Source organism: Triticum aestivum, chromosome 5B (genome assembly GCF_018294505.1).
Source record: "Triticum aestivum cultivar Chinese Spring chromosome 5B, IWGSC CS RefSeq v2.1, whole genome shotgun sequence".
NCBI classification, from domain to species: Eukaryota; Viridiplantae; Streptophyta; class Magnoliopsida; order Poales; family Poaceae; genus Triticum; species Triticum aestivum.
The window spans coordinates 385,376,529-385,392,873 of NC_057807.1; the positions used below are offsets into that span (position 1 = coordinate 385,376,529).

At 38.6% G+C, this 16,345-nt stretch overlaps 1 protein-coding gene across 2 annotated transcripts; it reads right to left on the reverse strand.

The window, feature by feature from the left end:
* Positions 1-8,814: 8,814 nt before the first annotated feature.
* Positions 8,815-15,206, reverse strand: LOC123111986 (hypersensitive-induced response protein-like protein 1). 2 transcript variants are annotated; one of them, XM_044532870.1, is made up of 5 exons: positions 15,036-15,206; positions 10,854-11,073; positions 9,867-9,987; positions 9,524-9,712; positions 8,815-9,427 (listed from the first exon to the last, which is right to left on the reverse strand). In XM_044532870.1, exons 2-5 carry the CDS (start codon positions 11,040-11,042, stop codon positions 9,063-9,065), a joined length of 864 nt encoding a protein of 287 aa, XP_044388805.1. In that variant the 5' UTR covers positions 11,043-11,073; positions 15,036-15,206; the 3' UTR covers positions 8,815-9,062. The 2 variants fall into 2 exon arrangements, with proteins under 2 accessions (XP_044388805.1, XP_044388806.1); XM_044532871.1 differs by lacking the exon at positions 15,036-15,206 and adding an exon at positions 14,895-14,915.
* Positions 15,207-16,345: the final 1,139 nt, after the last annotated feature.

The following is a 16,345-nucleotide window of genomic DNA, read 5'->3' on the forward strand; positions in this document are numbered from 1 at the left end:
ACATAACAGACTCATTGTGCCCGGCGGTCCTTCTCTAGGGAGGCCGCCGATTTATCGCATGATACATACTCTGAGCTAGTTTTTGCACCCTTACTTCCATTGCTGCTGCTAGGTGAATTGGTCCCTTTATCCTCCCCCTTCCCAAGGGTCAAAGCTAGAGTGTTTCCCTTTGGATTCTGGGTACCCTTCACCTCTTCTGAGCCCACACCGCCCATTGCCAATCTCTTCCTGACAACCGGATCAACCTGCATGTGGGTATGGCCCTTCTTTGGGGGGCTGGTGGCTGTATCCAACATGTCAGGATCCACCACCTTCTTCCCACCCACCTCACGTTGCGGTGTAGTCTCATATTGCCTTGCACCACCTCGCATGTGTTGTTCCTCCTGACGTGGTTTGTTTGGACCATCAGCATATAACCACGCCCCATACTTCTTATCCTTCTCTTCATGAATACCACTACCACATTCTTTATACTCATGACCAATTAAGCCACAGACACTGCAAAAGCGGGCCAGTTTCTCATAATGAACCAAGAACACCTGCCTCTCATGGCCCCGGAAAATACTAACAAATTTTGTAAGAGGCTTGCTAACATCATGACGGATCCTCACTCTAACATAGTCTCCTCTCGTATTCCCATTAAGTCTCATCTCCAAGATCTCACCGGAGTTCCTGAGCAGATATTACACAATCTTCTGCTTGCAGAACCCCTCGGGAAGTTTATGGATTTGTAACCAAATTGGCATAAACACCATTGGTACCTCCTCAGCTTTCGTAAAACCATCATATGGGCACATCAACACAAGCATATTCCTGAACAACCACGATCCTTGATCCAGCATGCGCTCCCAATCTCCAAGGCAAGAAGCTTGTACCATGAACAGATTCTGTCCCACCGGTCGAAACCTAACCGGCTCGGCTGTGTGTTCCACGCCGCACGCATCTCCCTGTAGAAAGCAGTTTGGCTAAAGGATTTGTCCGTATGAACCCTAGCTAGGGCAAACCATCTAACGCTTTCGTTGATCTCAGGATCGTCTGCGTCGATAACCAAGTCATCGAATTCCTCTTCGTCCAAGTTCAGTTGTTCCAGAAATTCATCAAGATCTGACTTCATTGCGGCGCCACTCCCGCCGCTCGTTCCTGACTGGGCGTCCACCGCCATCGCTATCGCGATCTGCATCGAAAGAAAGAACGACCCACCCCTACGCAAGGGAGAGGTAATGATGGACGGACTCGCTGGCGATTGATTGCCAGGGAGGAGTAGTTTGTATTGGAGAGGGACTCACCGGCGATCCGATCGCCAGGAGGAGGAAAACCCTAGCCGCAGTGTAGGGGAAAAAACTATCCTCTAATGACTAGTGGAACATTACGTTAGGAATGCGTGTATAAATTTTATGTGTAGCTACATCCAGGAAAAGAAGTGCACAACTCCTGGACATGATGCTTTAGACCAAATCATGGCAAACATGTGTAAACATGGCGTTAAATTGACATGACAAACAAAAATCAAGTTGCTATGGCAACAAAAGTTTTTAGTTTTTGATGATAATGATGCAAAATTGAAAATAAAATAAAATTGGCAACGATCGAAAAAAAATAAAAGTTGCCTTGCCATTGCAAAAATTGCAAAAAACAAAAAATTCCCCAGTTAGTAAAAACCATGCTCTATATTTTCGCTAACATAATCACACATTAAATATTGCCACGATAAAAATATGTTAAAATTGCCATGTGAGTAAAAAATTACTAAAATTTAGATAATATAATTTGCCATGACTCTTAATAAAATAAATTGCCATGCTCCATGTTCTCTTTGTCATATAACATAAAAAAGCACATATAGAAAATTGCCTATGGTGGAACATAATAAAAATTGTCATGCCATTAAAAACAAAATTACCATGATGTAGATAATATAAAATTCCATGCTATTTAAAAATAAAATTGCACACAATATAGTTAATAAACTTGCTATGATCTCAAAAGGGAATAAAATCTGGTTTTCGATGAAAATGATGAAAAATTGGAAATTTATAAAATAAAATATTGTCATGGTCGATAAAATAAAATTTGCCGTGCTACAAAAGAAATTGTTGTGCTCTTAATAACAGAACGTCCATCCTCTATTTTTCTGTTGTCATAACATAACAATCACACAAACAAATTTTCGTGATTGAAAATAAATAAAATGGCATGCCCTTAAAAATAAATTTACCATGATCTATATTTTATTTATCATAACATAAAAATCGTGCATACAAACTTGCCACGGTCGAACTAATAAAATTGTCATGCAATTAAAAAAATTGCCATGATCTAGATAATAAAATTTGTCATGCTTTTAAAAACTAAAAAAATGTGATGGTAAGTTTGGTAATTTTGCCATGGCATGCATGTTCAATAAAATTGCCACGGAATGTGCCCATGAAAAAAAAATGTCATAATTTATGTAGATTTGCCGTGATGCTCTATATGAACATGTCCATATATGATAAGGTGCCATGATACATTATATTATTTGTTTCAAGAATTGCCATGATTTAGAAATCAAAAAATGTTTAAAAGAATTGCCCATGAGACATATACTTTTGTTTCAAGAATTGCCATGATTTTGAAAACATCATTCATAGGATTGTCGTGTGACCATTACAAATCCTCCCTACAACTTGCCATGTGTTGGGAAACATAAAGTTCTGAATCCTCGTGTGACCGCTACAAAAAAAATCAAACTTGCCATGTGATAGAGAAAACAAATTTGTTCATGAATGCCATTGATCACTAGATAAACACACTAGACGAATTTCCATGTGTTAAATAACATTATGGAAGAAGAAAATAGTGGAAAAAATGCCATAACAACCAAATTAGTATTCTAATTTGGAATGGTGACGATCTTTAAATGGCATTGACAAATATTACAAAAAAGCATGGCAGTTTTCAAAAAGGAGAGCATGTTGTTTCTGTCTAAAGATTTGTTATGGTCTAAATAAGAAAATGTCATGGTCTAAAATAAGAAAAAATCCATCGTTTAAAGAACAAAATGCCATCCTCTGAATAATAAAAATGCCATGCTACCTACACTAAAGCTACCATGGTGTAATTAATAAAATTTCCATTGTTTAAATAATAAAAATGTCATAGTCTAAACAAAGAAAAATGTCAAAGCCATGCAATGAGTTTGCCAAGGTCAATACAATAAATTTGCTATGAGAAAAATTATTGAAATGCGGTATGAAACTTAAGGTGACCATGTTAGAAACATGAGAAAGTTTGCCATGGCTAGTTCGTACCTAAAAAGCAAAGTAAAGTTGCCATGTAATTGAACATAGAACGAATACAAATTAAGATGCCTTGACAAAAACATCTCTAGAAAGTTTGTCGCGACATGACTTATAAATGTATTAGAAAACTTAAGGTGGCTTGGCAAAAAGGATCTTCGATTTGTGGTACCTATTTAGATGTAGAACAACTACTTCCCATGGATGCTAATAGAACATAACATCCCAAGTGTTCATAAAAACTGCAATCATGCGTACACGACATGTGCCATTATACTCTCAAAATACATGTCATGGCAATTGTCTGTAAACATTGCCACAACAGTTGTTTGAAAAAAATGCCATGCATGAGAAACTAAGTTTTGCCATAACTTAAGACATCAAAAATGAGCTATATTGTATGAACCTAAGTTGCCATCAACAAAACCCCAGATTTGCCAAGCACGACAAACAATTTTTGCCAACACTTTCACCCAAAAAAAGAGTAGCCATGAAGTTTGTCGATTCATGAAGTTTGTAATCATGGAAATTTTAGACAACTAAAAATCCTACATCATTGTACGATTCTTGCCAAGTTTTTGAAGAACATGGCAAGTTTACAGAAACATATGTATTAGGCCTTTATTATTTTAAAATTTTTTTGCCATCGGCCTATAATTTTACTAAAATTGCCATGGGCCCCTGTTCAATCAAAGTCTCAACTACAAAAAAAATAAGCTGGCCAGTTTTCAGTGGGTCACTAATAAACATGTCATCGTTGACCCCAAGACATTGACCGACCAAAAACTCATCTTTGATGATACAAATTGGTCGCACAATGATGTTCGGTTCTGTAGTAGTGTGTTTTCGTGTAGATTTGCTCCGTGTTCTTGATGAATCCTCCTCAAATTCCACTCCAATCTGAAGATGGGGCCACCTACACGGCTTGCCGCACATCAGATATCCTCACCAAAACCTCACACTTTGTTTTTCAATCCTATGATTATTTCTAGGAGATGCCTTAGTTAGAAATCATGTATAGTTCAACTTTTATGAAATTTAGGCACATGGTATGAGGTTATAACATGACCCCATGTCAATTTTCATATTTTGACCATATTTACAAAAAAAATACAAAACCATTAACATGCAAACAAATGTTTGTATTTTCCCAAGTAATTGTTTGAAATTTGTATATATTTTATGATTAGGCGCTATAGTGGTACATAAGTACTTCAATATAGTATAATGTTCCATTCCAAGATTTTTTTTTAAGATACATGTAGTTCAAAATTAGATTATCAGTAATAAATACCTACAATTCATTCATGCTTACATATAGCCGTACTCAGAAAAAATGCCTAAAATTGAGAAGAACAATGTATTGTACTATGTTGCATGTAGAAAAAGTTTGGATCATTTTAGGAAAATATTTTTGAAAGGCTTTACACATGGCACCTTTTTGAAAATTCAAGAAAATTTAAAAAATACAAATGGTTACATAACAAGATGAACATAAATTGTATTAGGCCTTGTACAATGCAAGGTGCTTAGAGAGATAAACTAGTTTTTTAAGCACCGGTGCTTATTTATCAAGGGTAGACACTTAATTAGGCACCACTCCTATAGAGACAATCTCTGGTGCTTATTGAAAACTCAGTTTATTTACTAAGTACCTTGCATTGTACAAGGCCTTGGTCTATAATATTGTAATATCAAGTTGTGGTCCAAATTTGAAGTGAAATTGATGGTGATCTTGGTATAGAAAATTAATTTTGTGAAGTAACTGGGATTTGGATAGAACATAATATGTGCAATGGTCTTGATAAAGGGGTCAATAGATTTACAAGTCAAAACTCTTTGATGTCACCTAGGATTTATCATGATCGATAAACATGTAAGAAATTGACATACTTAATCAACGATCATGGAAATTTGTGGACGGTTGGATTATTACCTATCTAAAGTAATTTCAAGGAAACAAACATGTTTTGGGGTAATGCAAATGTGATCTTTCTAGATTAGATGATATGACAAAACTGGATTCTTGGTTGGATAACCTAGGCACTTAGATTAGAGATAAATTAGTCTAGATTTATCATATTATATATGCCTAAAATGGATTTGCTGACAAAGATTAATGCACATGAGTAACAAGATGAAAAACTTTGGTTACAATAAGGATGCTATTTTAAAAACACGTACAAAACATGCACATGTTATCAACTTACACCTGTCATACTCTAGAACTTCCTATGAATATCTTAACTAATAATACACTATAAACCACTAGATAGTTGCTAGAGTATGCGCTTTCAATTTTTTTGTCATGATATTTAATCATACTAAAATATACATGCACATATGCGCATACATACAAATATATATGTATACACTATATAATTTATACAACTTTTAAATTTTAATTTGTAGAGAACTTTTTTTACAACATATGAATTAGCACAATAAAATTCCAGAGATACAGGTGAACCGTATAATAAGAAAACTACAACTATTATTAACAACATTGTTATGTGGTTAGCAATGGTTGCTAAGTATAGAAAATTGTGTTCATTAGATTGTACCATTTAATACTGGAGTATGTAACAATTTTTTAATGAAGTATAAAAGTCTAGTATAAATTTATTAATGTTATTTCCCCAACATCTAGATCTAATCTTCCTTCAAAAAACACTATGGTAGTGCTCCTAGATAGATCATAATACAAAAAATAATTATCAGAGCACATAAGAACCATCTCATTATCTTTCCGTGAGAAAAACTATGGTGCACTAATTGATCTTTAAATAAGTTTATGAAAGAGCCCGATGTAAAAAAAAAATGCATGTTCGGTCTTTGAGACAGTTCAAATTATTTTGTAATCCGTTTAATCTGTTTTAGTGTGAAGGTCTACGGTTCGAATCCATATAGCCCTCATGGCTCGGCCTACGCCACATAGTCAGTCTAGCAGACTACATCGCACCGACAATGTCTTGCGACTGGGTTTAAGCGTTCCGCCTAGGTCCCAAATCCAAAGAAAACAAATCTCTCGTCTCCATTCCATCACAATCACACATAACAGTAACCATCATCCCACATGGTGGCCAACAGAGGTCACACTATAAATCCCCGATGGCCACGTCAACGAGATCCTTCGATGCCTCTCGGTCGGTGGCGTGCTTCGCAATAAACTCATTTCAAAGTGTTGTCACGACATTATAGACGATAGTTTGGTTGATCCACGACTACGCTTGCCGCCGCTCACACACCTCTCTCATTCTATTGGCGTGATGTTGCAAGGCTTGCTGGAGGTCGGGCTGGAGGCCTGCTAGACAACAATTCCTCTTGTTCAACCTCTTTTGCCAAACTTTCTCCTCATATCGAGTTTCGCTATCATTTCGCGTGTCCTAAACATAAAAAAGAAAGAATTAATTGTGAAAGACAAGTGTTTCATCCCCCCCCCCCTAATCATTGAAATTTCAAACTATCCGCTAGCTCCTTCTTTGTTTGGATTATAGCCCTCCCTTGGGGATTTACGATCCAAAGTAAATCGTTCCAGTTACAAATGCTACTATTTTTTTGTGGGCAGAAAGTCCAAAATCTTCTTTTTCCGGTACTCCGCTCATTTAAAGCTCTGGGTGCTCGATCTCGCTGCCCATCATGCATACCAACTTTTATGATTCAGCAACGCCGTCCCATCACCTAAGCATCGCGAGTGTGAGAGCATGTTTCACATAGAGAGCTCGTGTGAGTGTGTGTTGCTAATCTACATCCATACCTGACTTTACGCCCATGTACCAAACGTGATGTGGTTATCTTGTACTCCTAAAGTCGGGCCCGACTCGAGCCCATCCATCTCAACCATAATGTGGTTATCTTCTACTCTTAGCGTGCTCCTATTAACAAAATCTCGAATACGCACGAGTGTGCGTATCATTCATTAAAGAAGAAGGAGAGAAGACTCCCAAGACTCCACAGTTTTATAGTCTATTTACACGCGATTTTCGCCCAACACCACCATATACATGTAAGCCTTACTACTGCCTATCTACTGCACTGGGACCTCCGCAGGAAAGCCTTCTTTGACTCCTTTGATTAAATGAGCATTCTACTGAATTAGAAACGTAATATTGGGTGTTGCACATGAACGTAATATTGGGTGTTGCACAGGAAGACTTTCAAATGGCGCTGTGAGATACTCCATCTTTTTTGCAATTAAATAAGCATTCTCATTCCATAGCAGTAGGATTACTATCAGATTATAGGCAATCCTCTATAACACTAAGCTCTCTAGTTTTAAATAGCCCACATTCAATTAAGGTCTCCAATTAAAATTGGGCCACCTAATTTTAACCGGGTCAACAGTTTCTCAAAGCTCTCTTATTCAATTCTTTTATACTATACAATATGCTTCCTAATTTTTAAGGTTTCACAATTAATTGAGGTATTTAATTTACAATTGGGTGAACCCATTTTGACAGGTTCAACACTTGTTCAAGCTCTCCCGTTCAATTATTTTAATTCAGTATGTTCCCTAATTTTGAAACTCTTTCATTCAATTAAGGTAATTTTGGATTTGGTTTACTATTTTGACCCGGCCAACGATTTTTCAAATCAACAAGCAGCAACTGACCTATAAAAACATATCAATCCCGCGCATCCTTCCATCACCCGGAAAAAAGAAGTATCATCATGTGATATTGTACCACCAATATAGTAGTACATGCGACCACCGGCATCAAAATTTTCCCACATAAATATAGATTGGTTAACGGGTAACTCGGAATAACACCACAAAAGACCCACCAAATCACCGCATTATAAATAAAAATAAAACACACTCTATCATTTCCACCACCCATCAAACTAAATATTCCATCGGTTCCAAAATATGAGGGGTAGTATTGGTTTTGTAGAAGTCAAATTTCTTCAACTTTGACCAAGTTCAGAGCAAAAATATCGACATCCACAATATTAAACAAAAAGTATGGAAATTCATTTCATGATGAATTTAAAAATACTGATTTGATATTATGAATTTTGATATATTTCTCTAAATTTTTATTGAACTTAAAAGGTTTGACTTTCAAAAAAGCAATATATCATATATTTTGAAACAGAGTGATCATTTTTTGAAGAAACCCAACAACACCAACGGCGCAGCAAAGCGTGCCCAACACTTCTAGTTATGGAGAATCCCGTGTGCATTGTGTTTCCACGCTTTTTGTCCACGATCACGAGTACTTTGCACGTAAATCAGCGGCAACATTGCCACATGTATGTACAAAGTTGAAGTTAAAACAAATAAAATTCTTTCTAAGTTCCTTATATCAGCTAAGATGGCCACCACTTGAAAACGTTAAAAGTTTCCTTCATCTCAAAGTTTAACGAGCACCTGTGAAACCTTGAGGTGGAACCTACCCGCTCGGGCTCCAGTAAATCATGAATAAACATTCATCCTCACATCCCCTCGCAAAACAGGAAAGGCATCTCAGAAGAAATCGCCCATGAGAAATATGTAACCTTAAACCAGCATTTTACATGCAATTGACAGCACTAAAAGGCAAAATAAAAGAAGCTTAGATCAAGTTCATCACCAGCATTTCATAACACACTTATATCATCCTGCATTCCCAATAGGTTAAAGGTTTTGTTACCGCACATCGACCTAAGCCACGATCCACATATGGTTCCAGATAAGTCATAATCATACGGCATGCATCATATTAGACAGTACTGTAGGCAATAGCTAGCAAACCACAAACCACCACCAGCTTCAAAGTTCATGCCGGCGAAGCAAAGTGCTTAGTTGTCAGAGGCAGACTGGCCCTGAAGAAGACCGTCGCGGATCTGCGTGGCGATGTCGCGCACCGCGCCAGGGCCATGGGGGATGAACACCGCCGAGGACTTGGAGGACGCGCCGACCTCTTTCATAGTGTCAAAGTACTGGGTGATCAGCACCATGTCCATCACGTCCTTTGCAGTGGTGCCAGGCACATTGACTGAGAAGCCCAGGACGCTGTCCCTCAGGCCATCCACAATGGCCTGGCGCTGGCGGGCGATACCCAGGCCAGACAGGTACTTGGCCTCTGCTTCACCCTCGGCACGCTTGATCTGGACAATCTTCTCAGCCTCCGCCTTCTCGTTTGCAGCCACCCTCATCCTTGCAGCTGCAAAAGGCACAAGTATCATGTCAGTACTATGATGGAGGCCAGATTTAAGTACAAGTGTCCAACTTTCATCACGTCAGGGCTTTAGCAAATAACCTGCATTAATCTCATTCATCGCCTGCTTGACATGCGCATCTGGCTCGATGTCGACAATGAGGGTCTGCACGATCTCAAAGCCATATGCCGACATAGCCTTTTCAAGTTCATCCTCCACAGCCTGTGCTATATCATTCTTCTGCACGAAAGCATCATCCAGGTTGAGCTTTGGAACACTTGCCCTGATCACTGTAGATATCAATCAGTGCCCCAAATTAGTGGATACAGGAGGAATAGTGGGATATGGTTAACAAATTACATTCAGTTGTATCAGTGATGATATGAATATACTAAGCTACTGAAACAGCGTATAGAAATCTTCACTTATTCCAAGACATCCTACCATCAAAAACATAGGCCTGAATCTGGGATCTTGTGTTGGTCAGTTTGTAGTATGCGTCACTTTCTTTGCCAGCCAGAGGTCGGTACTGAATTGATGCAACAACAGTAACAAACACATTGTCCTGTAGAACTTCACATGTCAGCAACATCACGCTAATTCTTAATAGCAGAAGAAAATACAGAACACAGTATCATTGGCAATGTGACCTTTTGGATACTTAATTAGGTCACTAAAGGATTAATAATTACTCCCTCTATCCCATAATTTAAGACGTTTTTGGATACTAGTGTAGTGTCAAAAAACGTCTTATATTACGGGACGGAGGGAGTAGTAAGTACTCCCTCCATTCCCTTATACAAGGCCACTATCAAAAATACATTTTGCATCAATACAAGGCCACCAACAGTAATCGAGGCAAAATTTAATGATGTTTCCTCGTACTAGCAACTTTTTAATACTTACATGCATGTAGTCATAATGACACTCCACCACTTCCTTCCCATTCATTCGTTGCATGCTTGTGGTGTATTAATGATCCCGGTTAACTAAAAGAAAAGTTGACTTGCAAAGGAGTCATTAAATTTTATCTTGGTACCTGTAATATGAGTTTGTGGCCTTGTATAAGGGAATGGAGGGAGTATAGTTATACGGGAACGTTTCTTAATCTCATGCGGCAGTCGCTTTAGGATTATGTCCATATGGCAAACCAAAATGCTAAAATTTAGAAGTTGCAGGGAGTAACTAACTACCAATATAATTTTATATTCAACTTTCAGTGCCGTTCATTTTACATAGAAGGTAACAGGAAAAGCAATGTTTGTTCAAACAGGGATTCAGGTGATTTACAGCCCACAAAGACCTACTATAAGATGCAACATTAAACTTTGAAATTTCTGTTGGGACAAAAACGATGGCACCATTTTCTTTAGAAATAAAAGTCACCAAAGCATCCATTTTGTAACTGGGTATTAAGATGAAGTGATAAACCTTTGTCTTAGTTTCACAGCGCACATCCAGCTGCTGCAACCTGAGTGTGAGATGGCCAACTACACGCTTCCCAAAGATCCAAGGCAGGAAGTGGCATCCTGGCTCAAGCACACTGTCAAACTTCCCAAACTGCTCTCTGATGGCCACGGTAGACTGATCAACTTGAACGCAGCAGCACAGATTGCCCATACTGCAGGCTTCCGATCACTTCCCGTAGCACCTGGATATTTCATATAATATTAAGATCAACAAAGTAATAAGAAAGATGTCTACAATGATGATATGCATAAGCCATTAACTCTTTTTTCTGAAAGTAAATCACCAATAGCAACTACATGACAATAAATGCTTCTGTCCAAATTTTGACACATTATTAAATCAACAAGTATCCCTAGACTCAAGATAGACGGAAAGTCAAACACCTTATAAACTCATTCAGAAGTTGCATGATGCTCATATCGACCAACAAAACAAACAGCTGTGCCTCTAAACACCTAGAGATATACCCAAAGAAATCGGTTTACTCTAAATCCAGCTTAACTGATGCTTGATTTTCATTTTCTCAGTGAAAAAAATTGAGATCTCCAACTTACTTGAGCAAAATGATTTAAATCGTTTGTAGTACAAAATTACAAGGCTGCAGAGATGAACATACATAGCTATAAGAGCTTTCTGTAGAACGCCACAAGAATAGGACAGCAAAAGAACTAACAATTCTTGAAAACAATACTAACAATCAATGGAAGAATGCAACAGAACATGCTGAGTCGAAATTTAAATTGGAAGGCAAAAGTGAAATGCTCGGCTGCTAAAAGAATAGGGCCAAATTAGAAACAGGGTGGATCTTTACAAGGAAGGCAGGCATCTGCAATGCGCCTTATAAGCAAGGGCGCACTACAGGTCTACAGCCTGTTCAATTATCCCATTGTTATCTGTATCCACTTGGATGGAGACCATTGGGACCAATCAGCAAGCGTATACACATCCTAAGCAATTCACTAATCACCTACTTGGGCATTCGAGCTAACATTAGAACGTATGAATCACTTTCAATGGCTTAGGCTATTTGTTAAGGAGACAACTGCGTACAGAACAGGTAGATTAGACAATGATAAGATGCTAAAGACTGCAACTGTGCTTCTTGCAATCATTATTGATTCCAATGGATTAATTGCAATTGGTGACAATTATATGGTCCCACTCCCACCACACACAAAAAATAGCAACTACTCGTTCATAAGCATTACAAGGCTTCAGAGCTGACTAGCATGCATAGTTGTTGGAGCTTTGGCTAGAGCTCCGGAAAACAAGAAAGCCAAAAGAACTATGTAACAATATTAAACCCATCATATAGAACAATATCGAATCTTAAAGTAATTCTCGATAACTTGTTTACTGCAAAGCAGACAATAGAAGTATGCAAGTATGGAAGACAAGAAAGAATGCTTAGCTCGTACCAGGATAGGTTCAAATGACAAGGTGGGGTGGGGTGATTAATGAGGCAGGAAAGAGGTATATATAAGCAAGACGTGCTACAGCCGGCATCATGCTCAATTATCCCGTTGTACAGACATAAAGCAGAACCAATCAGGGAGTGCCTATATGAGCCTAAGCATTGACTAATACCCTACTTGCATGTTTGAGTATTAAACACTTTCAGGGATGTATAATGGTTATATGGTCTTTGCAAATCAGCAGACAATAGCGTACAGGAAAAGTCAGTTGGACATTGACAAGATAGTAAAGACTGCAACAGTGTTTCTTGCTATCATTATAATTTGATTTGACAGGCAATCGGCAGAAAATTCTATGATCCTTTTTTTTTGCGGGAAAAATTCTATAATCCTACTCATACCACACAAAAAGTTGAGCAATTTCGGCAGCAAGCACCCATGAACAAGTAGTTAATTTGATTATCCAAAGAGAAAACTAGGGAAAAGACACCCCTGTAAGATTTGGTGCTACACTCCAACGAGGGAAAAGATATCTGACAGCAACTAGCACAAGCATCCCTAGACTCAGATAGGTGGAAAATCAAACGCCTTATAAACTCATTCAGAAGTTGCATGATGCTCATATCGACCAACAAAACAAACAGTTGTGCCTCTAAACACCTAGAGATATACCCAAAGAAAGCTATTTACTCCAAATCCAGCTTTACCGATGCTTGATTTTCATTTTCTCAGTGAACAAAACTGAGATCTCTAACTTACTTGAGCAAAATGATTTAATTCGTTTGTACAAAATTACAAGGCTGCAGACATGAACATACATAACTATAAGAGCTTTCTGTAGAACACCACAAGAACAGAACAGCAAAAGAACTCAAAATTCTTGAAAACAATACTAACAATCAATGGAAGAATGCAATAGAACATGCCTGAGTCGAAATCTAAATTGGCAAGGCAAAAGTGAAATGCTCAGCTGGTAAAAGGATAGGGCCAAATTAGAAACAGGGTGGATCTTTACAAGGAAGACAGGCATCTGCAATGCGCCTTATAAGCAAGGGCGCACTACAGGTCTGCAGCCTGTTCAATTATCCCATTGTTATCTGTATCCACTTGGATGGAGACCAATGAGACCAATCAGCAAGCGTATACGCATCCTAAGCAATTCACTAATCGCCCACTTGGGCATTCGAGCTAACTTTAGAACATATGAATCACTTTCAATGGCTTAGGCTATTTGTAAAGGAGACAACTTCGTACAGAACAGGTAGATTAGACAATGGTAAGATGCTAAAGACTGCAACTGTGCTTCTTGCAATCATTATTGATTCCAATGGATTAACGTGCAGTCGGTGACAATTCTATGGTCCCACTCCGACCACACACGAAAAATAGCAACTATTTGTTCATAATAATTACAAGGCTTCAGAGATAACTAGCATACATAATACAACAACTATAAGAGCTTTGACTAGAACTCCGGAAAACAAGAAAGCCAAAAAACTAACAATATTAACCACATCATATAGAACAATATCGAATCTAGAAGTAATTCTTGATAACATGTTTATTGCAAAGCAACAGTAGAAGAATGCAAGTATGCAAGACAAGAAAGAATGCTTGGCTCGTAACAGGATAGGTTCAAATGACAGTGTGGACTGATTAATGAGGCAGGGAAGAGGTATATATAAGGAAGGACATAAACCAGAACCAACGAGGGAGTGCCTACATGACCCTAAGCATTGACTAAAGCCCCACTTGCATATTTGAGTCTTAAAAAATTTGTATGCATAATGGATATACAATCTTTGCAAATCAGCAGACAATAGCGTACAGGAACAGTCAGTTGGACATTGACAAGATAGTAAAGACTGCAACAGTGTGTTTCTTGCTATCATTATAATTTGATTTGACAAGCAATTGGCAGAAAATTCTATGATCCTACTCATACCACACAAAAAGTTCAGCAATATTCTCGAAAAAATAGTTCAGCAATTTCGGCAGCAAGCACCCATGAAAAAGTTGTTAATTGATTATGTAAGGGGAAAAGAAGGGAAAAGACACCCGGGTAAGATTTGGTGCTACACTCCAACGAGAGAAAGATATCTGGGAGCAACTAGTACAAGCACCCTTCAAAACGACTAAACTGCAGTAACTTCCCATTCTTTTTAGTTTTATATATAATTACGAGGAAATTGCAGTGGATAGAGATCTAGGACGACTAGACTCTGGAGCGTCGCACGAGACATAAGAAAGAGACAGCGTGTGGAGAAAAACAGGGTAAAATCCATCCTCGACAGTCGACATTAGGGTTTTTTCAAACAAAACAAAACAAAAAGACAGAGGGTAAAGGGCTAAGGGCAACGGAGCAAGAAGAAGGAATCAAGGGGGAAATTGCGCGAGGGAGGTGGTGCGGGTTGAGGACCTCGACGACACGCAAATACTACTCGGCACTAGAGACTACTAACATCAAACGAAGAAGCGGAGAGGGAGTACAGAACACAAAACGGAAAACAGAAAACAAAAAAAAGAAACAAAAGAAAAAACAGAGGAGATCGATGCGCTTGGGTCGTCAAGATCGCACCCTCCCTACCAAGAAGCAGAGCAGAACCCGGGAGCAGAAGAACCACAACGAAATGCCCGGATCTCACTCACACGATAGAAAGCGCTGATTAATGAGGAAGAAGAAGGAGGAGAGAAAAATGAGGGTTTTTGGGTCGCCACAGTTCCTTACCTCCGGGGCTTGGAGAAGAGTGGGGAAAGGTGGGCTTGGCAGTGAGTTGCTAGCCTAGGGGCAACGACGGCGTCTGCTGTGTTTCCCCACCCTGCTGCCGCGGCCCTAAATAGTCTGCATTGTAGATGAGGATCAGCGGAAGGGGCCAAGACCGGAAAAGAATCATATGAGAACAGGTCTTCCAGGTTAGCAGGTAAGACCATCCTGATAAATGACACGTGACGTTCACAAATCACAAAGCATCTAGATAAATGCTTTGTGATTTGTGAATGCCACGTGTCATCCATTAGGGCGGGTCTCACCTGCTTTATATGAAACCTGGTCTCATATAATTTTTTTTTGCCAAGACTCTACTGTGAAAATCATTGTGATTAGCGCCGGAGAAAGAGAGTACTACCGGATTGGGTTTGCTGTCAGCCGCCGCCAAATTGCTTTGATCCTTTTGGAAAAGTTAAGCAAGATTTAACTTGGTTTGAAAAAAATAATTCAGGGTCTGACCTTTTTTCTACCGTCGGAATCGATGGGGTAGGTATAACTGTCTGCCGCCGGAGGCCCTGTCTGTAGGGTTAACAGCAGTCGACGGCAAATGTTAGGTGTGGCTGACGTGGGTTAACGGAAAAAAAATTATGTTGTAGATAGTGCAACCCTACCGCTGTCGACCTCGGTGATAGGGGGTATAGGTACTATATCCAAAACTTCATACTACTTCCGTTCCATAATGTAATGCATATAGATTTTTTTTAAGTCAAACTTGATAAACTTTGACCAAGTTTTAGGGAGAAAAATATTTAAATCTAGAATGTCAAACGTATATCGCTAGATTCACCGTAAGATGCAATATCATACGTAATGTATTTGACATTGTAGACCCCGTTCAAGAATTCGTCCGATTAACCAGTTAACTTGTCGATTAATCCCTGCTCATAGTGTCACCGAGTAGCCGATAAACTGATAAAGCGTCCAATTAATTGATTAAATGGTTGATTAACTTGCCATTAGCCTATTAGTCCCCTACTCACCAGCCAACCGAGCAACTACTAGCTAACGATTTCCTCAACAATTTATAGATATAAATATTTTTTCTATAAACTTGATCAAAGTTTGCAAAGTTTGACTTTTCAAAAAAAATGCACTATACTATGGAATGGAGGGAGTATTTTTTGCGGTAGGGTGTACAACCTACCGCCAGGGACTATGGCGGTAGGCCCTGTTCCATTTAAATTTTGATTTTCTTTGAGAAAAACTTGATCATTCAATTCAAAAATTTCATCACACAGTATAATATAGTTTGCAAATTAAAATTAGAATCT